The following is a 22,661-nucleotide window of genomic DNA, read 5'->3' as shown; positions in this document are numbered from 1 at the left end:
CATATGATGCCCTCAAACCTTGGTGAAATGGGGTAAAGCTGCAAAGTTGTTGATTTTCCAAATGTTGTACAGCTTGATTTATGTGGAAGATGAACAGAAAGAAATGAACGTTTACGCACAACAGGGTTAATGGATAACAATTCACTTTCACAAGGTTCCCCTCCGATAAGCACTGAAGGCTTAACAATTGTGAGACTCTGCGGAGATTTTGCCATTGTTAAAGGCTCCACCAGGACACACCAGAGCGATCATGTTACAATAAAGCCATGTAATAAAAGTTTGCTTGAAACAAGAAAACATTCTACTAAAAAAACATAGTAGTGAAAACATGAGAAAGTAGTAGGATATTTAATAACAATAACTGTAGTTTACAGTTATTCTTTGTCTTATGATGCAGTAAAAGATCCAAAAATACATATCTTAAGTAAGTAACAAACATTTATTTATATAATATCTCCTACAGGTCAGAAACCACAAAGTCCTTTCAAAATGTAAGACATTTTGACACACCGAAATTCTAGACTCTGCTATATTCAAGCTTAAAGATGTTGAAAAATAGTTTCTGTTTACTACTGCAAAATTTCAAGCAAAAACACCGAGTACTGCAATTTCCAAATTTACACTTGAAAGCAGCAGGTCACGGGGGTAAGGGAGGGGAGAGAATGACGAAAGATTGCAGAGCAGTCAGGAGGAGCCTTTCCTGTTTTATAAGCAGAAGAAGCGATGTTGCTCACTTTGTCCTCAGTTTCTAGTTGGTCACTTTCTTTTCTGTGCGAGGGCAGAAAAACAAACTTTCACGCTGAAACATTTAGCTTTCAGGTAAGACTGGACTTTCCTGTCTCGTTTGTTTCACATTTCTTTGATGAGGAAACTGCCTCAGCTCAAGTTGTCTGTCTGGCTTTGAATGCTTTCTAAAACAGTTTTATCACTTCTAATCTCTCAACAGATTTTCTCAAGATCTCTTCCTCCATGACGAACGTGTCTCAGACAATGGAGACAGAGGAGGACCTCCTCACTTTACTCCACATCAAGTTTTACCACCCTCAGCAACACTGTAAAGGTCTCTATGACTCGCTTCCCTTGGGGACCAGGAGCAGATGCTCTGCCGATGATCCTCTCAGGCTGGGCCGTGACGCCCAGGCCTGCACCTACTCTCTGGCTGACCCCAAGGTGTCCCGCAAACAGCTGGCCCTAAACGCCTACCGTACACCCAAGAGCCCGGACATGCTGTTCTCCATCCAGAACCTGAGCCAGAGAGGGCGGCTGTCAGTGAACGGATCGTCGCTGGGCTACCTGGAGAGAATGGACCTTCCAGACAAGACTCTGATCCGGTTCTTAGAGTATGAGATGGTCATTATTCGGGAGTCTGGAGAGGCAAAGACCAGTTTTGAGGTGGACATGGAGGTGCTGACTGTGCCTCCCTCCAGGGAGACGTGCACCTGTGTGCCTGGAAGGGCACCAGTCATGGACACGGGTATGGTGAACCAAAACACGGCTGGACTAAGAGAACTTGGACCTCTGGAAACTGATGAGACACTCATCTATTATAAATGATCAACAGACTGAACTGGGCTAAGCATCAAGGCATTGCTGTCCATTTGTTATAGTAAAGTTGAATTAGGTAATGATATTCATTTTCTATTGTGAAATCATTAAGTTCTTTTACACTTTGACTTTTGCAAATAGATCAAATTAAGCTAGACCCTTAAATGTATGCTTTCATTTTTGGAAATATGAATATTGTGATGTTTTAATGTTATTTACTTCTGAATCATAGGTTTAAGCAATAAACTACTCTTTTTACAGCATCTTTTGTCCAACATTTGTAAATTATGTTCCCGTTATAGATCCAGTTTGGAAACTTGACAGAAAAGCTATCACTATCAGCCCCTCCTTTGGTGCTTTAACGTTGAAATCCATAAGTCACATGGCAAAACTGCAACTGGAATGTTCTGTGGGGTCAAGCATAAGCCCTCTGACCTCTTAGGTCAGTCAGAGTCCTTCAGGCCATGAATGCTTCACTTCCAAATTACATAACATGGAGGCTTAAAAGGGCGACTCTACGGGAGGCACGAGGCCATCTGCCGGGAAAACCGTCTGAAACCCGAATCCACTGAAAGGAGAAGTGTGAAAAAGTTGTCTGTATAAGACTTGCAGCATGTTGGGGAATAATCAACTGTTCCATACAGAAGCTCAGAGCAATGCTTGCCTGTACAGCTTGACTTTGAACAAAAGAACCGGTAACTATCTTGTATTTCCTTCACTCTCTAAATTTCTGGCTCTTGACCAGGTAAGCATTGGAAAGCATGTGGCGAGTTTTTTATGGGGAAATAGCTTCATTGTTGGGTTACTAAAGACAAAAGGTAATGTTAGAGAATCTGAAGAGACAGTCTGTGAATCTAGCTTGAACTGCCATGTCTTTCAGACTGAACTGGTTAACTATAGTTTGCACTGGTTAAGTTGGACAACAAACATCCTTGTGCTGTATGAAGAGATGCTGCAGGATGAAAGCTTTTTTCACAACTTAAGAGTCCACCTACAGTCGTGTATTGGTAACTGCGTCAAAATCCTATTTCAAGTGAAATATACTGCTCAAAAAAATAAAGGGAACACTTTAAGTGTTAAACACCTGTTTAAGTGTTCCCTTTATTTTTTTGAGCAGTGTATATAAATTAAACAAATCAGTTTTTAATAATCAGAGTAAAGGTATTAGTAGAAAATTTAAAGACCATCTATTAACAAAGATAAAGCAGCAATACATTTTTAATTAAAATATGTCAATCGTTTAAAATATAACCTTTAAAAAGATACATTTTCCAAAATACTGTTAAATTGACTTTCTCAATATACCTTTAGTATTGTCAAATTGAAATTTTAAATTGTTCAAAATACCTACTGATTCTTGAGTATTTTCTTTAAAAAAATCTAAATTTTTCAAAACAGAGCGATTCCCGCCTCATCATCTCCCAAGCAGAAAAATTTCTCAATTTCAAAGCTTGAAATGTATGAAGCCAAGAAATACAACCATGGTTTTCACATGACGTAAATACGCAAAGTCAATTCTGCGGGTAAAAATACTTTAATTATGTTAAATCAGAATTATAAAAAGACAAAAACTGAAATCACTGTACATTTTTCAAAGTTGTCTTTTTTTTGTATTGCAAATACCACTTCCAAAAATTACATTAACACATGCAAACAAAAATGTTTTGTCCTTACAAGTCCAAATACAGATTTTTTTTTTAATGCAAGTTCTTCATGCTAACTGGAAGAAAATATTAGGCTCCAACATTAACATCCTCTAAAAGAATCCTATTTCCACACTGTCTTTATTCTAGCCTGAAAATTATAAGTAATCTTTTTATTTACTGAAAAGACTTTATCAGCGACTTCATTTTACAGATGGATGACAAAACCAAATCTGATGTTTTGGGTATTTGTAAAAGATCAGTTCAAAGGCATTTTGGCATCAAATTGAATTTCCCAACATTGTTAGAAATAAATCTACAGTATTTCCTGACAACGTGACGTACAACACCGCCAAAAACAGTCACATTACCAATGGCATGTCGGCGATCTCGATCTGAACATGCATGAGGGCCTTTGCACTACATCATTCCAAAAGTATTTTGTAAGGAGCACTCAAATATGTGATAAAAAATGACCACAGAGCTGGTAATGTCTTCTAGTGCAACTTCTAAACATACCTGAGGCAGAACTTCATTGTTTTTACTGCTGAACATTTCAGCAATCAGTTCCATGACTACGCCACTATTTTATGTCTTCCGGTGGCCCTTTTAGTTCTACCAGCTTGTTAGAAATCACAAATTACGTGGCGTGCTGTGGTGGCACAGGAGGTGAGGTTAACACGCCCCACGTTTTAAGGCCTTAGTCCTTCGTCTTCATCCCGCAGACGTCGCGGGTTCGACTCCCGGTTACGGCGACCTTTGCCGCATGTCCTCCACCCTCTCCTCGCCCTCTTTCCTGTCTGCCTACTGTCACAAAAAATACCACTAGCGCCGCAAAAACTCTTCGGAGAAAAAAAAAAAAATCACAAATTACATGATTATCTCTTCCCATCCAAACTGGACTCTGGGTTAGTAAAGTTTGTGAATGAGTATATCAAACTATTCCCTGGAATGTGTTTACCTCTGGCATCTTCTAATAATCCTCAACTTGGTGAATCAGAAAGCAGACGTTCATATAAAAACGGGATTAGCAGAACCTCTTTCAGGTGTCAGAACTGTACTTGGCACTACGAAGCATATTCAATCAAAGAAAAATAATAAAAACAGTGTTGTTAAAGGTTAAACTGCGATATGCCAAAGTGAGTGTCTTTAGAGAACAAGACTAGTTTGTTTCAGCTTTCTAGGATTAATCTTGTTGGAACTTTTCTCCAAAGCGCAACACAGCTAAGTGCTACGTACTGCCTTTACAGCCACTGACTACAAAGTGGTTCCATGCTACAAAGGTCATTTTGGAGCATGTCTGTTAACCTATTTGGCCACATAAGTAAGACTTGAGTCGAGTCAGGAGATGAAATCATCCATATGATGACTTTAAGTGTGAAATTCCTAATATTTCCCAGATCTAATTGGAGCTTTTGACTAAGTACACCGTGCTAGTACATAAAAATCACAATTACGTGAGTGTATTTTTTTTTTTTCATGTCTCTACCTACCATCAAGTGACTTCCTTTTATCGTACAAAGAACATGGAGGCCATGTTTCCATCTTTTTTCATATTACAATAGGGTCATGTCAAGAGAGGTGCCTGATATTCCAAGAGGTAGTCAACTGATTTGGAATGTGCTTATTCATCATTTTGAATTTTTTTGTGCATACACTATATTTTTTAAACATGAGGCCCAACAAGAACACTTTGATGTTGATTCGTATCATATAGTACACAAATCATTCAATGTCCGACCTACTGATGCTGGTATCAGTTGTATGGAGTAGATATGTCTTGGGTTGGGGAACAACAGTTGTTCGACGTCTCGTTTTTTGTCACCCATCTGTGAAGCCGTACATTAATAGTAAAAACTCCTAAATTGTAAAACTTCATTGTCCTGTTTCATTCCTACAACATGAAGTCCTCAATTCCTAAAATAGATGATCTACAAAAGCAGTAAAAACATAAACAGGTGACATCTTTCTGGTGTCAGTAATCCCTTGACTTACCTGCTGACTGTGAAGCTCCCCTACAGCCTTTGGATGTTAGTGCTGGCCCCAGGTCAACAGAGGTTGTGGCTTGGAAATCTTTGCGTACACTAGGAAGAACTTTACGAGTTGACTTTTATTTAAATTTTGATGCTGACTGGGTAAAGTCGAGTGGTACGGTGGTGAGTGGTAAAAACTATGATCTCACAAGAGCCGACAAGACGTTCTTTAATCAACGTAACGCTTTTACATGGCTGTGATTCGCTTGTTTCTATTGAGAAAAAGATTATTAAAATCAGCAAACAATTACAAACGGTTACAGAGGTGAAAAGGTGTTGCGCAGTGAGCATCGAGATCACACTTACTAATCAAAAGTTATTTTACCAAAAGGGAAAATTTAGCAGATCTTGCAAACGCACAGTATTAATTGCGTCATTAAATGGGCAGTTACTAATTTACATGTTTTCCATTTACGTTTCACAGCAACGCCACAGAAGTTTGAATTTTGATGGAGAGCATTTACATGATTAATCAAACGTGCAGGTTGGGGAGTAAACTAAAGCCGCCTTTAAAGGAATGCGAATATTATTTAACTTTCTAAGGTCACACACAATATTACGCTTAATAAAACGAAAAGGTTGTTTTAAATAAAAAGACGCCCCATTCAGACGTTTGAAAGTAAGGATTTTACAGTACAATTCAACACTAAAACAGTCAGAAGAAGGAAAAAACATATTCTAAGCACTAAAACCAAACAAACAGCCATTGACGAAAAGAATTCAGATCCTTTTGAGTGTTGTAGAGGAACGAAACGCGCTCAGCCGCAGACAGGAAGAGGATAAAGTCACGTGAATCAGGAAGCGGCGACGCAGTCGGACAACAATCCTGAAAAAAGAGCAAATAAAACAAATGAACGATTTGCCTCCTAGACATTAACAGTACGTTTTCCATTACTTTTGTTCCCCAATGTCCAGTACGAAGGCCCTTTTGTCAGTCGGCCTCCACACAGAACATTATTTTCTGTCGCGTCGAATCACAGTTCAAATATTTTCCTAATAAAGTAATTGTATTCAAACAGTGATTTGTGAGACGAAAATTGCAGGTTTCGTCCAAGATTATCTAAAGCTGCCTCTGCCGTTAGAGGGACGAAGTGGAGAGCGAGAAAATGTATTCTTTTTTTCTTTTCTTTTTTAACTCTGTCCTAATCTCACCTTCAAAATGCTGACGTGTTGCATTAGTATGCGTAGCGTGCAGGTGGTGGCGGAGGCAGCCGGTCCGCATAGGGGTCCCTTGCACGTGGAACTGTGTATGGAGAGCGATCGTAGGCATAGCCGTTACTGGGCGGAGGGGGCAACGGTGCGTTAGGAGCCCTCCGGATTGGGCTGCGATCTCGGGCGTAGTACGATGAGGGGGGAGGCGGAGGGGGAGGAGGGAGGGGCCGACGCTCATATGGATTAAGCGGTGAGGTCATAAGGCGGTCTCGAACGACAGAAGAGGGCGGAGGCGGAGGAGGTGGGGGTATAGCACGATGCTCTTCATAGGGAGACATGGCGTACGGACGAGCTCGGTACTTCTCGTAGTAATCTACTACACTGTATCCCTCCCTTTCGCTGTCATAGGATCGCTCAGGATAAGCCGCCCGCCTCGGGGGAGGGGGTGGCAGAGGAGGACCTGGGTAACCAGGGGGCATGGGGCGAGCCCTCAGGTAGCCCGGTGGGGGAGGCTCAGGCCGCTCTCCTGGATAGTGTGGAGGCCAGTAGCCTCCCCTGTCTGGGGGAGGAGGTGGGTAGTCTTCACATTCTTCATACCTCGGTCGACTCTTAGAAACCTGAACGTGGATGCGTTTGTCTACAAAAAAAAACAAAAAAATAAAAAGATTAATAAATTTCAGTTTGAAAGAGCATTGCTTCATTTCTCTCACATTACTCTCTTACCTTGAAACTCAGAGTTATCAAGCCCTTTGATAGCATCCATGGCCTCATCATAGTTGGGCATGTGCACAAAAGCAAAATTCTTGACAACAGCACACTCTGTGACCGTACCGTACTCTTCAAACAGAGCACGGAGTTCGTCATCAGCTCCTTTTTCTACATTGGCTACATGCAGTTTCACGGGGCCCTGGTTCTTCCCGTGGCTGGCCTCGACGTTGATCGCTGTGCCGTGGAGCTTGTGCTGATGAAGGGTCCTGATGGCTTTGGTGGCAGCCTTACGGTCATCCATATGGACAAAGGCAAAGTTCTTGATGATGGCGCATTCAGTGACCGTGCCGTGCTCCTCAAAGAGCTCCTTGATCTCATCCTCGGTAGCTTCTCGGGGAAGGTTCCCCACAAAAATCTTCACCATTGCTGAGGATCTGTTTAATCAAACAAAACCAACAGGACAATCGCTAAATGGGAAGTCAAATGTAATGGAAACAGGGTAAATATGACATTAACATAAATTATGAATGGCATTAATGAAACAAATATGGAGTTAAAGCAGTCTCGTAATTCGCAAATGCACAGAACAAGATTCACACTTGTATTTTTGATGCAAACACAAATAAATCTCAATTTACAAGCTGCTTCTGACCTTTGAGTTACGCTGCATTTGTGTGTGTATTTTTAAACTCCCCTGACTCTCAATCTACAAATGTCTTTTTCTAATAAATGGTCTATCTGATTGGATGGTCAACAACCAATCAGATAGCTTCCTTGTTTCAGCCAATCATATGAACGGACCCCTATGTTTCAGCCAATCACATTTACCAATTCCAACTGCGCAGTAACCAGGTCGAAGCACAATAGACCTTACCAGAGGGGCCGCTTTTCATTGGCTGATGCTAATTCTATGTGATCACGTGCGTGGCCGTCTCACAAACACACGCTCCCCGTTAGCTAAGTACAGCATAATGGCAGTACTGATACAACCTCTACACCTTGAAGCCTGTCTGCTACACAGTCTTACGTTAGCTAAACAGATCAATATGCAATGTGTCTGTATCTGACATACACTAAAGATTTTATTTTAGCAGAAAAGGCTTTGGACTAAACTGTTACTCGTGTTAGCCACGCTAGCACCAAGTACAGTTGGTCAATCAACCATCGCTGTGTTCAGGGAAGCGCTGATTAATAATCGAGAAATAAATATCAAGCCTGGAAACTTGATATCGTAACGGATTGAATGTTATGGTTTTAACTTAATCTTTGCTCGTCTTGCGGGGCGCAGGCGGTTGCCACGGTAACAGGTGTGCTTAAACTACAAAGAGAGAGAGAGTAAAAAGGTAAGAGTGGTTTTGAGTTGATCACCTGTTCGGGTTATTTTACCTTTGTTTACCTTTGTTTGGCGCATTACAGCCGCTGTAGTTTCTAAACGTTGGACTAATTACCTCGTTCGTTTGTGAGTTTACGTCATTCACAACAAACATCAAATAGAACAAATATATTTCATAAAATTTTAACAAACAAATGGCTTCTACCGCGATAATTATGTGAAATTAAATTAATTATGTCCCAACTTCAGAAGATTTGCCTTTACCTTTACAGAGCTCTTTGGTTCCTCCTATCAGTCTGTAGCTTCTCATATTGACGTCATCAAACCAAATTTCAGATCTACCATAACTGACTGACACCTGCTGGCCTCAGGTTTGCAACCAGCTTGTGACTGAGAAACCAGTAACCTCCTCCCAGATGATGACATGAACTTGTTAGTTCCTCTGTCCATTTAGTAGCTGATATATTGTGAAAATTCGGTAGAAATGATTCACTAATCACTCATGTTTACATAGAAACAATGTGCCGCGAGGCTTTGTTTGTGAGACTTGCGGTCACATGGGTCGGTTGTGGGCGGAGTTTGGTAAGGTCCATTACACAAAAGCTGCTCGGTTTGGGGGAACAAACTCAGGCTGTTAAACAGTTACTTTCATCACAAGAAAGTCAACTTTAAAGAAAGACACTAGCCTGGTGCCAGTACCATGCAGAAGCGCTAACATAGCTCGGTAGCACAGTTTACTCACTTAGATCACTAGCTTGTGTTGATAGTTGCACAATTAAATCGCTTAACATTATTAATCATAACATGGGGATAAATAGCTAAATATGTTAAGATAGATATTTCACTTACTGCTCCTCTGCTGCCATAAGCCAGGCTGAGGTCTAAATTGTCTGTGCTTCCACATGGTTACAGGTTACCCCAACCTGAGGGTCCATTCATGTGACTGACTGAAACAATGAAGCTATCTGAATGGTTGCTTATCATCCAATCAGATAGACCATTTATTATTATGATTATTATTATTATTTTAAAAAGCCATTTGGTCAATTGAGACGGCCGGGGAGTCTCAGAATTCCCACACAAATGCAACACAACTCACAGGCCAGAAGCAGCTTGTAAATCAAGATATATTTGTGTTGGCATCAAAAAATAAAATGCTCTTTTCATTTGTGGATCTCGTTCTGTGCATTTGTGAATTATGAGACTGTTTTAACTCCATAAGCTCGAGCTATTAGCTAGCACCTTTGAAAGCCGCAGCCACACTAAGACGAAATGTCAAAGGACATTTCACGCGCCTGTTGAACGCGTTTGCTCGACGCCAGACAATCCGCTAGTCATAATAGCATGTAATTATAGTAATAAGTAATAGAAACCACACACAAAAATTACTCACGGTTTCCAATGACGACCTGAACAGAATGAAATATCTTTTGTGGATCGTTCTACCCACCACTTCCTGTTAGCTACAGCAAGAGGAAGATGTCAGACATGTAGCACCACACCGCCATCCAGAGTGCGGGATGTTCAAGTCCACTTTGAAGTTGCCTGGCAGGGTGGTTCTGAAATTTCATGTAAAACAAAGTACCACATCGGTCAATTTCAGGTTTTACAAGTTCCCACATCTTGAAATATGACAGAAACAGAAATAATGGAAATTTCTTACATTGGTGCTGCTTAAGTGGTTTCATTTGTATTCAAACCTGGACAGAGAGGTTAGCTGAAAGGTCCGTAAAAGTAATTATTTTTCTTCTCCTGGGCACCACAAAGGTTTGAAGCACACCAGCTTCAAATCATAAAGCTCTCTAAGGTTCAGAAGAGTAGACGTAAATAAAAATAACAAAATTAAAGGTTTGAAAAGATCTAGTTAAAGAGTAAAATCAATAACAATTTGAATCTTGAGACATGACTTTAAGCTTAAATAGTTTATTAATGATAAAAACTCATTCAGCCATAATTAAGTCAAGTCAATAAAAATGGTAGATTGCCACCAGGTGTTTGCTAATTGCTGCTGGCTAGTCTGAAGGAGCTGAGTGAGAGAGTGGCGCTGTGTGGCGGAATCTCAGAAGCTGAGGAACTGTTTCTCAGAGAAGGAGCTGTGTCTGAAGGCAGCGCTAGGTCCACCCAGACATTTTGCACAGATGAATAGTTGCCATGGGAGATTAAAGGATTTCTCAAACATGCAGGAAAGATTTGAGGCAGCGGGCCAGGTATGTTTTTGATGAAGGAATAACATTGTAACTTGTTCAAAAAAGATCATTTTACATGATACTGATTTACACTTGAAACAATGTTGTCATTCCAACATTTGGTTTCACGAGAACCGTTTTGTTGAAACTTGCCACACTTTCTCAACAAAATCTACATGGAGTATAATCCTACTTCCACTTTATTGTCATGTTTTCACTGTTTGAGAAACAAAACTTGTAAGTTGTGCAGCCAGTTGACAGTCTGGTTTTAGTTTTAGTCGTAGCCTGGGTAATTTAGATTTATTAGCATTTTTACCATCTGTTGTCATTTTAGTCAATTGAATTTTCTGTGGCTTCATTTGAAAAAAATATGAATTCCAAGAAGAATGCCTGTTCAGGTGATCCAGTCTTTTTAAATGGCTAAAAATGGGCTCTGATGGGATATCTGATTGGATATAATCTTATTATAATCTTTTTTTATTAATTTGTTGACAAAAATACATCATAATTACATCATCACAGTATAATTAACACCATTCTAATGTACTTTTTTTTAGTTTTTATACTATTTCTAGTTTTCTTCCAAAAATTGACAGTTGAACAAAAAACAAAATAGTTGTAGTCGATGATGTAAACAGTATATAGCAGTTTGTTAAAAAGTAACAGTTCATCTGTTCATAAATAGCGGTCCAGAGTAAGTTGTAAATACTTCTGGCTAGCAAATGTGAAACCGATACTCCTCCCTGTTTAAAGTTGCAACAAAAGGGAATTTCCAGTGCTCTAATGGTGCTTTTAAGGTCTTACTGTAAAAATGTGTTCCAGCAGCAATAAGAAACCCTAAAAGAAAAGTAGGACAGCAGATATTTTTGGTTTCTTTTTGACACTAGTAAGTCTCTAACTTACTAGACATCATCCACACCTGTGGATGTTTTATTTTACAGTCTTCTGATATGGACAATTTTTTTTCTCAGTTCATTTTAAAGCCTAAGGTGGAAAACAATCCACCCCAGTCACTCATTTTTTACATTCCCAGAAACAGTGATATATGGACAACCTGCTTTACAAGGTTGTCCATATGTCCAAACAGAATACTTTCCTACTATACGTATGCCTTGCAGTAGGAAAAACAGGAACTTCAGACTCGTATTTGAACGCACCATGGCTACAAACGGGGTGTGTGAGATAATGATGACACTAGTGACAAGAGATATGTTTACAAAGCTCTGCGACAGGAATAAAGGGTCTGGAGTCATTGCCAGTAGCTACGCTGATTGCTTTCAGGGAACATTTTCTTCTCTGAGTCTGTCTACATCTTTATTTGAAGAAAAAGCTTCCAGGTAGGACAAAAATATCTTGGTTTGACAATGAAAAGCATCCCACATTGTTTATATATAAATGTATTTCATGACTTCAGATCTCTCAACAGATTTTCTCAGGATCTCTTCCTCCATGACGAACGTGTCTCAGACAATGGAGACAGAGGAGGACCTCCTCACTTTACTCCACATCAAGTTTTACCACCCTCAGCAACACTGTAAAGGTCTCTACAACTCGCTTCCCTTGGGGACCAGGAGCAGATGCTCTGCCGATGATCCTCTCAGGCTGGGCCGTGACGCCCAGGCCTGCACCTACTCTCTGGTCGACCACAAGGTGTCCCGCAAACAGCTGGCCCTAAACGCCTACCGTACACCCAAGAGCCCGGACATGCTGTTCTCCATCCAGAACCTGAGCCAGAGAGGGCGGCTGTCAGTGAACGGATCGTCGCTGGGCTACCTGGAGAGAATGGACCTTCCAGACAAGACTCTGATCCGGTTCTTAGAGTATGAGATGGTCATTATTCGGGAGTCTGGAGAGGCAAAGACCAGTTTTGAGGTGGACATGGAGGTGCTGACTGTGCCTCCCTCCAGGGAGACGTGCACCTGTGTGCCTGGAAGGGCACCAGTCATGGACACGGGTATGGTGAACCAAAACACGGCCTTGCCTCAAGAGACTGAAGAGACACTCGTCTGTTACTCTAACTGAAGATTACAAACTGAACTTGTCAAACAGCATGGTATGTCTGGGATGATATCGACTTCTATTTAGCGTTGAGCCATCTGTCATGACTATAGGATAGTTAATATTGTACCAGATTAGGGTTGTCTTCAAGCTTAACCATAAAATAATTAATATTTCCTGCATCTATCTTGAACTCATTCCAAAACTTGTACAAATCACACATATTGATTTGACCAACTTGGTCAAGGTGTTGGTCTAGACCAAGCTCTAGAAAAACAAGATCTAGAAAAACAACTTTTTCTAGATCTTTTAAGAGATAAAATTACATTCCTTATCTTTAGGCTCAGGTTACAGTGATGAAACCTTTAGAAAACAACACAATATCACTAGAGATGGGAGTTTACAGTACATCTTTAGTTGACATACAAGTTAAAAAATACACTGGACGTTTTATTCTGAATAACAGTAATAATTAACTTTGAATAATATAATAATTAATAAATAATTGTAAAATTCTATAACATTTCCTCTTACATTTCAAAGTAAAGTCCATTAGCTTTCAATCACTACAAAATTCTGCTTCTGAATATTTACTTTTCGTACACTACGTTTATTTAGCTAAAACAAATTGGCATTTTATGCTATGACATAAAATGCCGTAACAACTAAAACTGAGCATAGACTGAAACTGACAAGAGGGGTCAGTTCCATTAATAGCACCAGGCAGTTATGTCTGGAATGTGTTCCACCGTTAAAAGCTGCCGAGCACAAAAACGGATCTTACCAAAAGAGGAACTGGAAAAAAGCAACTGCTCCACTTTTAGTCACACAACATGAGAGAATGAGCTTCAGTTTCAGGAGGAAAACTCCCTTTGTGACCACATTACCAATTAGCACCAGATCCAAGAACATTAACCAAAACAAATTTAATGGAATCTGTTACAATTCAAAGTGGGTGAGGAAACAGTTTATGTTAACATTGGAATACAAGGCTAAACCTTTTACACTGGTAATCACATTTTAAATGAGCAAGTTGTGAAGTTTTAACAAGATGTTAATACAAACACAAGTGTTGATTTCTATTATTATAGAAATACAATTTTCAGTAATTAACAGACAACAAAAAGCTAAGAAAATTCAGACAGTAGGAATCTTTGATACAAAGTGTGAACCATGATTTTTCTTTACAGTATGATGTCACAAGAGATTAAAAAGCTTGTCTTCCACAACCTGTCCCTGAACTCATCATTTTGCGAATAGCCGATGCAGGTTTTCTGGAAACTTGGGGAAATTCCCTTCCACATGGACCAAACTCCCACAGGATGAGCAATTCTCCTGTAGGATCCACACAGTTCAGTCAGACCTTTCAGGTTTTTTAGACAGCAAACGTCATGTACAGTCATGTCTAAACGTTTCGGCAGTGACACAACATTAAGGAATTATCACATTACCTCTTAATGGCCTGCCATGTGAGGAGACACTACCAAAGCTCTACAGCGCCACCATGTGGGAAGAGCTATGTGATCTTCACGGGGAGAAAATTGACATTAGACTCAAAGGCTACATACACTGTACCACTCATGTTGTTACTGGTTTCTTTAACAAAAGAAATGCTGCTAAACTTTGAATCTATTACAGCTCTGAGGTTGTAACAGCTAGTAACAGCTATCAGGAACTAAAATGTTCCTTCTCAGTTTACTAGATTTATATATATAAAAAAATGTCAAACTAAAATAAGTTACTGTCACTGCTGAATCTTTAGGCCACGACTGAAGATTAAATATTATAACTCCAGATGCCTTACCTCAGAATATTGACCAATCTCATATTTTCTTTGACTGTCAGTTATCTTGGAACCATTTTTCCAATCAGTAAACAGACAAATCTGTGGGAAAATGCACAGAAGGTTTAATCAACTTCCAAATTTAAATTACAAAATTAAGAGAATTGTACAGGTTTTTTTTTGTATACGCATGTACACTACAGGCCAAACATTTGAAAGCAAACACAAGCCAAATAATTAAAGCAACTTCAAATTTCTGTTCACAGTGCCTTTCTTAAAGATCAGCTCTCAGAATGAATCTTCTTCTGCAGTCGATGTGCAGCCGCCAAGAAAGAGCAACTCCCCTCCAGATTCATGTTGGACAACCTGAGGGCTCCAGTTGGCATAACTTTAACAATTCAGCGACAGAGCAAGGTACCTGACCATATATGAATCTGAAATTTAAAAATAAATTATAAAATCAAACGCTTAGCCAGTGCAAAAACATTAAAACAGGAACTATGTGTTGTTCTCCTCTAGGAAAACACTAAACTAAATGATACAAAGTTAGTTGGAGTTAAAAAGATTGCCAAAGCCACAACCTCCAAAATAAATAAATCTGTTTGTATGTTAAAGCTAAATGCTAAAGTATGTTGTTGCTTGGGGGTGGGGGGGTTACAAATGCCTGATATTTACAGAAAAAATTTCTATTCCTCCATCATCTTCTGCTTATCAGAAACGGGATCAAAAAGGTCCAGGAAGGAAACCCTGACTTCCCTCTCTAGGTCATGCTAGGAGTTCTCCAAAAAGAACCTAAAGTGTTTTCTCCGTAGTACATGCAGAAACCCACACCACATCATGTGACTCTTGTAAATACAGAATCGTTTTTACAACAGTCCTCTCCTCATACTCTCTAAAAGAGACCATCTACCCTTCGGTGGAAGCCATTCGACGAATCAAGATCAAAATCTCATCACCACATGGGGTTGAGACACAGACAGCTTGGCTTTTTGGCTAAGGACTCTACTGCCAAAGAGGCCCTAATTCATTCATCACCTGGTTCATCATACATTAATAATGGAATAATAATAAAAGTACCAAGAGCAACTGGAGGCAAAGCTGGACTCCCGACAGCGCAATCCATCTTCTTCCTCAGGACTTCTCTAGGACACCGATGGGAGTTTTCTGGATAATGACAAATCTTTAAAAAAACCTGACATTCCAATTTTGAGTGTACACTTTATTTTGACTGAAGTCACTGTTGGCAACAGCGACTATTGTTAACAGCACACATGCAGACATGACCTGTATAGTAAAACAAGTGTCTTGAAACAATGTGACTTTGCTTCCAAACATTTGACCTGCAGTATATAATCATTACAAAGAACAGTTTTGAGAAACATTTACCCAAGTCCTCCTGCTTGGCATCAGGGATGACTCACCCGGGGCTAGCTTCTCCTGCAGATGGTTTAAGCACCTACAAAGAGCACAGACACCAAGAATACCAAAGGTGCAAGCTATCTGGTTATGTAGTTACGAGATGTTCAGGCTCAAAAAGAGTAACGGAGAGGGGGACTGGTGGAAAGGAGGCATTTAATGAAATGAGGAAAGAGAATAATGGTAGATTAGAAGGCCACCCCTAAAATGATTCAATGCCTAGCAGGTAAAGTGGGAAGAGTTGGATGCTGCAACCGGTGCGCTAAGAGAGGTTCGACCGAGATAAACCAGACTTGATTTTTCGCTTTTGAATACAAGCAAATGGCTGAGAAACTTCTCCATCCTCATATTAAACGTTGCACCAATTAGTTCAGCAAAACCGGACAATTTCAAACCTTTTTCTAACTTTTAATTGAGGCTTACACAATGTGGAGCGCTGGGGGAAACAAAAAAAAAGTCAAATAGCAAGCTCAGTATAAAGAATAAAAGTGAAAGCAGTTCCACGCCTAGTTTCAGCTGCCTACCAACCACAACCAGGAATAATTTCACAGTTAAATACTGACTTTGTTTTCATTCGTTTATTAAAAGCACCCTGAAAAGTAAATACAGTTCACAGAGAACGGGCCTACGGATTATACTTCCGCAAGAAAATTTAACAAAGTGTAAAAAGAAAAAAAGTAAATCACACTGAATGTTTTGAGGTCGTTTCAACAAGTGTCGCAACTTTCTACGATTTTTGAACGACCGTCTACACTCTGTATTATATTCAAGCACTCCTTAACTGATTTTAAATTACTGAACATTTTCTAAATCAACCAATAAGCTAATAGTAAAACTAGTTTTGCTGGGAAACACCACAGATCGTAATGTAAAGGCAACCCCTTGTTATGAAAATATAACAAGTTTCCCCAGAGACTATTATAAAAGATTGGAACAGAGAATGGTTTTCGGTCATCAACTATAGATTAATGCGTCACACTCCATACACTCTCAAAAGCTGTCCTACTGAAAACTTTCAGAATATCGAAGAAAACAATTTGAGGAACACAAAAGGTCATGAACAGCTCAGGAAAAAGAAACGCAGAGATGGAGTTGTATTTTTTTTAAATAAGAGGCCGTCCGCAATATCTTCCTGTAAGCCTCAGGCGAACGCAACGACGTGCTGGGTGTATAGCGCCACGTGCGTCAGCAGACGACGATCTTGTCATATTCTAAAAACCTGGAAAGAGAGCATACGACACATGTCAAAGCGCATTCTGAGAAGAAGTCGCGCAAAACTTTTTTGTATTGTTCTAGTATTTCAAGCAGCAACCTGTATGCTTTGTTTTGATATGTTGTTTTTGGTTGTGTATTTAATGGCTGAAGAGTCACAGGAATTCATAGCTTTAGTTGATAGTAGGGCTGGACAATAAATCAATGCTATATATCGCAACAGACATGTGATCAATATTGATGGCTAAAGTATCATATTGATGCATACTCAATATGCAATATATATATATAATATTCTCTGAACTCCGACCTAGAACTGCACAGCATTCTGGAGGACGTAGACAGAGGAAGGACTTTAAGCTGCTCAACCTCTCACATGTTGGTGGCATCAACTAACTAACCCTTTGGTTACCTAGCAACACCTTGTTGAGCAACTTGTGCAGCAACAGTTTCATGTTTCATCACTGTGCCTCACAACTACTTAAAAATAAACGGTGTGGAGAGAGACCAGGAAAGGTCCCACCAGCAGTTTGGCAGAATTACAGAGATCTAAAAAAACGAATCAATAATTATCAATAAACTGATATGAAACACTTATATGGTGACAAGTTTTTCAGAAATATTGTCCAGCCCTAGTTGATGGTACCGATACAAGATGGGATACTACCTCAATTTGTGAACACAAGTCTTATGTATTTTTCTCCTGAAACATCCAATAGCCAAACAGGAAACATTGTCTCAGTTCTCACCTTGCGTAACTCTATGGCCCTCTAATAGCCTGGGTAGCGAGGCGGCAGTGGGGGAGGAACTCTCCCAGCATAGGGGTCCCTGGTACGGGGAGGCGCGTACAATGGAGCCCTGGACATCGGCGAGAGTCGAGAGCGCTCGTAGGAATACCCATTCCCAGCCGCCGGGGCAGGTGGAGGGGGGATTCTCCTGATCGGGCTCCGGTCCCTTGCGGCGTAAGCAGCAGGGGTCGGGAGGGCGCGGCGCTCATATGGGTCGATTGACGGCGCCACCCCAAGGCGCTCTCTAACCAGAGCCGATGAAGGAGGCGGAGGAGGCGGTATGGCACGCCTATCGTCGTAGCTCGCCGCCGCGGTAAAAGGACGGGCCCTGTACTTCTCATAGTAATCCACCGACCCGTAGGACGCTCTGTCACTGTAACCACGGTCGGGGTACGCTGCTCGTCTCATGGGAGGAGGTGGCGGTAGGGGAGGAGGAGGAGGAGGGGGATAAGCAGAAAGGCGCCCTCTGTAGGGGGGCTCAGGCCTTGGCATTGGGTAATATGGAGGATAGTAGCCTCCTCTAACTGGTGGGGATGGGGGTGGATATTCCTCCTCCTCCTCCTCAGGACCCCCTCTGGGTCTGCTTTTTGATACCTGAACATGAATACGCTTTCCTAAGAGACAGAAAAGAAAGAGAGTATATGTTTGATCTAAAAGTCTTTAGGGCGAGCCTTCAGGTCATCCAACATGGGCAACTGGTGCATTTCAATAAATTAAAATGTAGATTACAGCTTCAAAGTTGTCCATTGGTAGGCCATAGCAAAATATTTCTGCTTTAAAATCCCATTTTATTGGTCTTATGTAAGATTCTAAAGTTGTGAGGAACAGAATTTTGGGTTTTTGTAAACTGTGAGTCATGGTCTTGGTGAAGGAAAAAAAAAGAAGAAAAGAAAAAAATTCAACCGTTAAAAGCTTAAAGGGGCAGTATGATGTGTTTCCAGGCACACAGTACCATTTTACAGCAAAATCAAGTAACTATATCACATTCAGTTGTATATTAGATATACAACTGAAATGTAAATTACAAACTCACTTTTGAGTTTGTAATTTAGCACTTTGAAATTGGGCCTGTGTCTCTTTAAAAACTCCTGCACTTTCTGAAACTCCGCCTTCAGGAAGTCATCACAAGATGGCTCCTCTATTAACCCTTTAACAACATGTATACCAGCCTTTCACTGAGAAGTAGTTTGTATAATGAGCTCAGCAGACGTGCAGTTCCACCAGTTGTTTGCTTACTGCTGCTGGGGCTAGTCTGAAGGAGTTGAGTGGGGGAGTCGTCGAGGAGTGCTACTCTGTGAGGTGGAATATTGGAATCTGCAGCTCCAAGGAGGAGCTTCGTCCTCGAAGGCGGAGCTTGGTCCCCACAGGCGTTTTGCACAGCTGACTAGTTGGCAAGGGAAATTTCTCAAACATGCAAAGGATCAAAGCCACAGTCCAGGCATGTTGCTGTTGAGGCCATGTGATTATAGTATGATATAAAGTTTTTTTAAAAAAAGTAGATTTTACATAATACTGCCCCTTGAAAATATCAAAGTGAGTGTGTAATGAATATTTATCAACATTCAAGGTTCAGTGTGTGAACTGAACTTGTGAAATAAATCCACTTTTCGGCTACATTCCAACTTATTGGGAGGGAGGCATCTGCACAATATAGCCACACTCACCCTGAAACTCCAAGTTGTCCAGGCCCTCCAGGGCATCCATGGCCTCATCATAATGAGGCATGTGAACAAATGCAAAGTTCTTGACAATGGAGCACTCCGTGACTGTGCCGTACTCCTCAAACAGGTCCCGCAGCTCTTTATCAAAGCCTTTTTCAACGTTGGCAATGTGGAGTTTGACGGGACCCTGGTTCTTCCCTCTGCTGGGCTCCACATTGATGGGCCTGCCGTTCAGCTTGTGCAGATGGAGCTCACGGATAGCTTTGGTGGCTGACTTGCGGTCGTCCATGTGGACGAACGCGTAGTTTTTGTACTTCGCGCATTCCGTTACTATGCCGTACTTGACAAAGAGCTCTTCAATGTCCTCTCTCGTCGTTTCTGGAGAGAGGTTACCGATGAATATCTTCACCATGGTTGCTCCAGTGTACGACCCTAAGTGGAAAAGAGGGGAGAGAGAACAGAAATGAAAACAGGGGTTGATGGGCAGAAAGCTGCATTCTAATGGCGAAACTACAACGCCATTATCAAAGGAAGAAAGCTTAAAGTTAAGGTGAAGAGAAACAAAGTTTAACTCCGATTTAACTCAAGACATTTGCTCTCAAAATAAAGTGTTAGCCTGTGAATACCTTATAAAATATAGGAGCAACTTTAAACAGGAAGCCAAAAAAAAGCTTACTTGTTTGGACTTCCTGTCCATAGAGCTATTAGCCGGTTTGCAAATGTTAGCCAACATTAGCTACTGAAATACGCAACATTTACAGTCGCTATCAATAAAACCTCGGTTTTGGGTAGCCCTATGACACATAAGTAAAATGTAAACGAGCAAAAATTGACGTAACACAACCAAAAACTTAAAAAAAACTATCTTACTTACCGTTTGGCAACAGCGATATCGAAAGAAACTCCAATCACACAGACATCAAAGCTGAGGATGGCGGTATGCGCGAGCTGGGAATCTGATTGGACGATATAGATGCCAGTCAAGCTCTACGGACTGGAGCCGGAAAGGGTTGGTCTTAGATTCCAGTTATGTATTCCAGCAGGTTATGTAAAACGTTTCCTGGTTCAACTAGTTCTGCAGATGTTTAATTTTGTCCTGTATAAGTTATGAACTATTTGAAACGGAAAAGAGAAGTTTCTATGTCTAAAAAATATGTTTCATAGACGTTTGGTTACTATTCTAAGGACGAGAATTACGGCCACTGGAAAAAAACTCACACTCTAAATTCATAAATTGACTTTTAAGATTAAAGTTGGAATTCTCAGAAAAAGAAAGTTATGATTTTGAAATTAAAGTAAACATTCTCTTTTTCAGTGACCCTAATCATTTTAGAATTTTGATCTGACTTTTAAGGCTTCTGACATTTTTTCTCAAAATTCTGTCTCAGATATCAGATTTTTGTTGTTGTTGAAAAGTCAGAATTCTGAGAAAAAAAATCTGAATTGTGACCTTTATCAACGGCCCTAATTTGCTTCCCTAGAATTCGCTAACCTTTAAATTTAGTCAGATTTATTCATGAAGTACATTTATATGACAATTGTAGACTCCATGTACTAGGCAGCAGTACATAAAAGAATATACATAGAAATTTTAAATAGCACAGAAGTAAGATAACATAAAATCAGAAAATTGAAAAAGTAAAAATAATAAATAAATCACCACAAGAAGCCAAGTATTAAAATTACAACAGCATCAGATAAATGGTGTACAAAGCATCCATCCCTTGATGGATGGAAGGGCTAACGTTTTAGGCAAGAGGCGGGGTTCACCCTAGACAGGTCACCAGTCTGTCGCAGGGTAACACAGAGACAGACAGAACAAGACACACATATACACTTAGAGAAACCATTTAACCTGACAGTCTTGTCAAGAGAGAACCCACACATGATGCACAGGGAGAACATTCAAACATTCATCCACACAGAAAGACCCCGGGCCCGGAATCAAACCCAGGACCTTCTTGCTGCAAGGCAACAGTGCTACCAACTGCGCCACTGTGTACAAAGCAGTGTATAGATACTATACTAATTCTTCTTGTAAAGTCTAAAATTATTACACATTTGAGATCCTCCACACCAGAAGTGTGCACATACAGTATTTATTAACTGTCTTGAAAATCAGAGGTTTGCATACATGTCCTTAGTATTTAGTAGCACTGCCATTGAATTGAATGACCTGAGTCAAACGTTTTGGGTTTCCTTCCAGAAGCTTCTCACTATAAGTACCTGGAGTTCTGACCCATTCTTCCTGACTTACATGGTGGAACTGAGTCATGTTACTAGGACCCCTTACTCATGATTCACAACTTTTTGATCTACCCATAAATTTTCTGCAGGATTGAGATCAGGGTTTGTGACGGGCACGCCAAAACATTGACTTTGTCCATAAGCCACTTTATAACCACTTTGGCTGTGTGTTTAGGGTCATTGCTCATATGGAAGGTCCATTTGGACCTGAGCTTTTACATCCATGGCAGATGTCTTTAAATGTTGCTTTAATATCACTTCATAATCATCATTTCTCATGTCATCCATTTTGTGGAGCGCAACAGTTCCTCTTGCAGCAGAACAGTCCCACACAACAAGGTGCTGCCCCCATTCTTCACAGTCAGGATGGTGTTCCCAGGAAAACACACTTCCCCCAAATGTAACATTGGTCATTATGCTCGACTTTAGTTTCATTAAACCACAGGACATGTTTCCAAGAATGACAAGTTTCTTTGTGTGAAATTGCAAACTGCTATCAGGCTTTTTATGTTACGTTAGGAGTAATGGCTTCCTGCTCAATGAGTGGCTTTTCAGCCCATGGTGGTAGAGAGCATGTTTCACTGTGGATACAACCTTACCAGCTTCATCCAGAGTCTTCAGCTTTTGTTCTGGGGTCGATTTGTACATTTCGGACCAAAATAGATGAATGTGGCACCTTCAAGGAAATTGTTCCCAAGAATGAACCAGACTCGTGCAACTCCAGAATTCTCTTCTCGATACCTTGGCTGATTTCTTTTGACCTTCCCATAGTTTCAAACCATTAAGCAGTGCATTTGATGTGTGACCTTCAAATACATCCGCCATTTAACTCAAATGTGTTGCTTAACCTATCAGAAGTTCCCAAAGCCATGACATAGTCATCTGGGCTTTCCCTCATTGTTTAAATCATTCTGTATGTGAACCTGATTTTGATGACAAATTGATCTGCCATATTT

The 22,661-nt window shown here is 40.5% G+C and overlaps 4 protein-coding genes across 10 annotated transcripts; 2 read left to right on the top strand and 2 right to left on the bottom strand.

The window, feature by feature from the left end:
• The first annotated feature begins 642 nt into the window (after positions 1-642).
• LOC114157802 (TRAF-interacting protein with FHA domain-containing protein A-like) lies at positions 643-1,808 on the top strand. The gene is made up of 2 exons (XM_028038964.1): positions 643-819; positions 947-1,808. Exon 2 carries the CDS (start codon positions 970-972, stop codon positions 1,552-1,554), a length of 585 nt encoding a protein of 194 aa, XP_027894765.1. The 5' UTR covers positions 643-819; positions 947-969; the 3' UTR covers positions 1,555-1,808.
• Positions 1,809-3,138: 1,330 nt separating this feature from the next.
• On the bottom strand, positions 3,139-9,952 carry LOC114157801 (RNA-binding protein 4.1-like). The gene is made up of 4 exons (XM_028038963.1): positions 9,808-9,952; positions 7,097-7,515; positions 6,374-7,010; positions 3,139-6,047 (listed from the first exon to the last, which is right to left on the bottom strand). The coding sequence occupies exons 2-3, from the start codon at positions 7,503-7,505 to the stop codon at positions 6,397-6,399; spliced, it is 1,023 nt and encodes a 340-aa protein (XP_027894764.1). The 5' UTR covers positions 7,506-7,515; positions 9,808-9,952; the 3' UTR covers positions 3,139-6,047; positions 6,374-6,396.
• Positions 9,953-11,787: 1,835 nt separating this feature from the next.
• Positions 11,788-13,684, top strand: LOC114157803 (TRAF-interacting protein with FHA domain-containing protein A-like). 2 transcript variants are annotated; one of them, XM_028038966.1, is made up of 2 exons: positions 11,788-11,937; positions 12,015-13,684. In XM_028038966.1, exon 2 carries the CDS (start codon positions 12,050-12,052, stop codon positions 12,620-12,622), a length of 573 nt encoding a protein of 190 aa, XP_027894767.1. In that variant the 5' UTR covers positions 11,788-11,937; positions 12,015-12,049; the 3' UTR covers positions 12,623-13,684. The 2 variants fall into 2 exon arrangements, with proteins under 2 accessions (XP_027894767.1, XP_027894766.1); XM_028038965.1 differs by having other exon boundaries at positions 11,791-11,937; positions 12,027-13,684.
• Positions 13,506-20,428, bottom strand: LOC114157798 (RNA-binding protein 4.1-like). 6 transcript variants are annotated; one of them, XM_028038955.1, is made up of 7 exons: positions 20,333-20,428; positions 19,462-19,890; positions 17,759-18,411; positions 15,768-15,837; positions 14,403-14,483; positions 14,050-14,123; positions 13,506-13,933 (listed from the first exon to the last, which is right to left on the bottom strand). In XM_028038955.1, exons 2-3 carry the CDS (start codon positions 19,868-19,870, stop codon positions 17,780-17,782), a joined length of 1,041 nt encoding a protein of 346 aa, XP_027894756.1. In that variant the 5' UTR covers positions 19,871-19,890; positions 20,333-20,428; the 3' UTR covers positions 13,506-13,933; positions 14,050-14,123; positions 14,403-14,483; positions 15,768-15,837; positions 17,759-17,779. The 6 variants fall into 6 exon arrangements, with proteins under 6 accessions (XP_027894756.1, XP_027894757.1, XP_027894758.1 ...); XM_028038956.1 differs by having other exon boundaries at positions 14,403-14,486; positions 15,771-15,837; XM_028038953.1 differs by having other exon boundaries at positions 13,510-13,933; positions 15,768-17,016.
• Between the last annotated feature and the right edge of the window lie 2,233 nt (positions 20,429-22,661).

This window comes from Xiphophorus couchianus, chromosome 14, assembly GCF_001444195.1.
Source record: "Xiphophorus couchianus chromosome 14, X_couchianus-1.0, whole genome shotgun sequence".
NCBI classification, from domain to species: Eukaryota; Metazoa; Chordata; class Actinopteri; order Cyprinodontiformes; family Poeciliidae; genus Xiphophorus; species Xiphophorus couchianus.
This window is presented reverse-complemented; position numbering and strand designations above follow the sequence as displayed.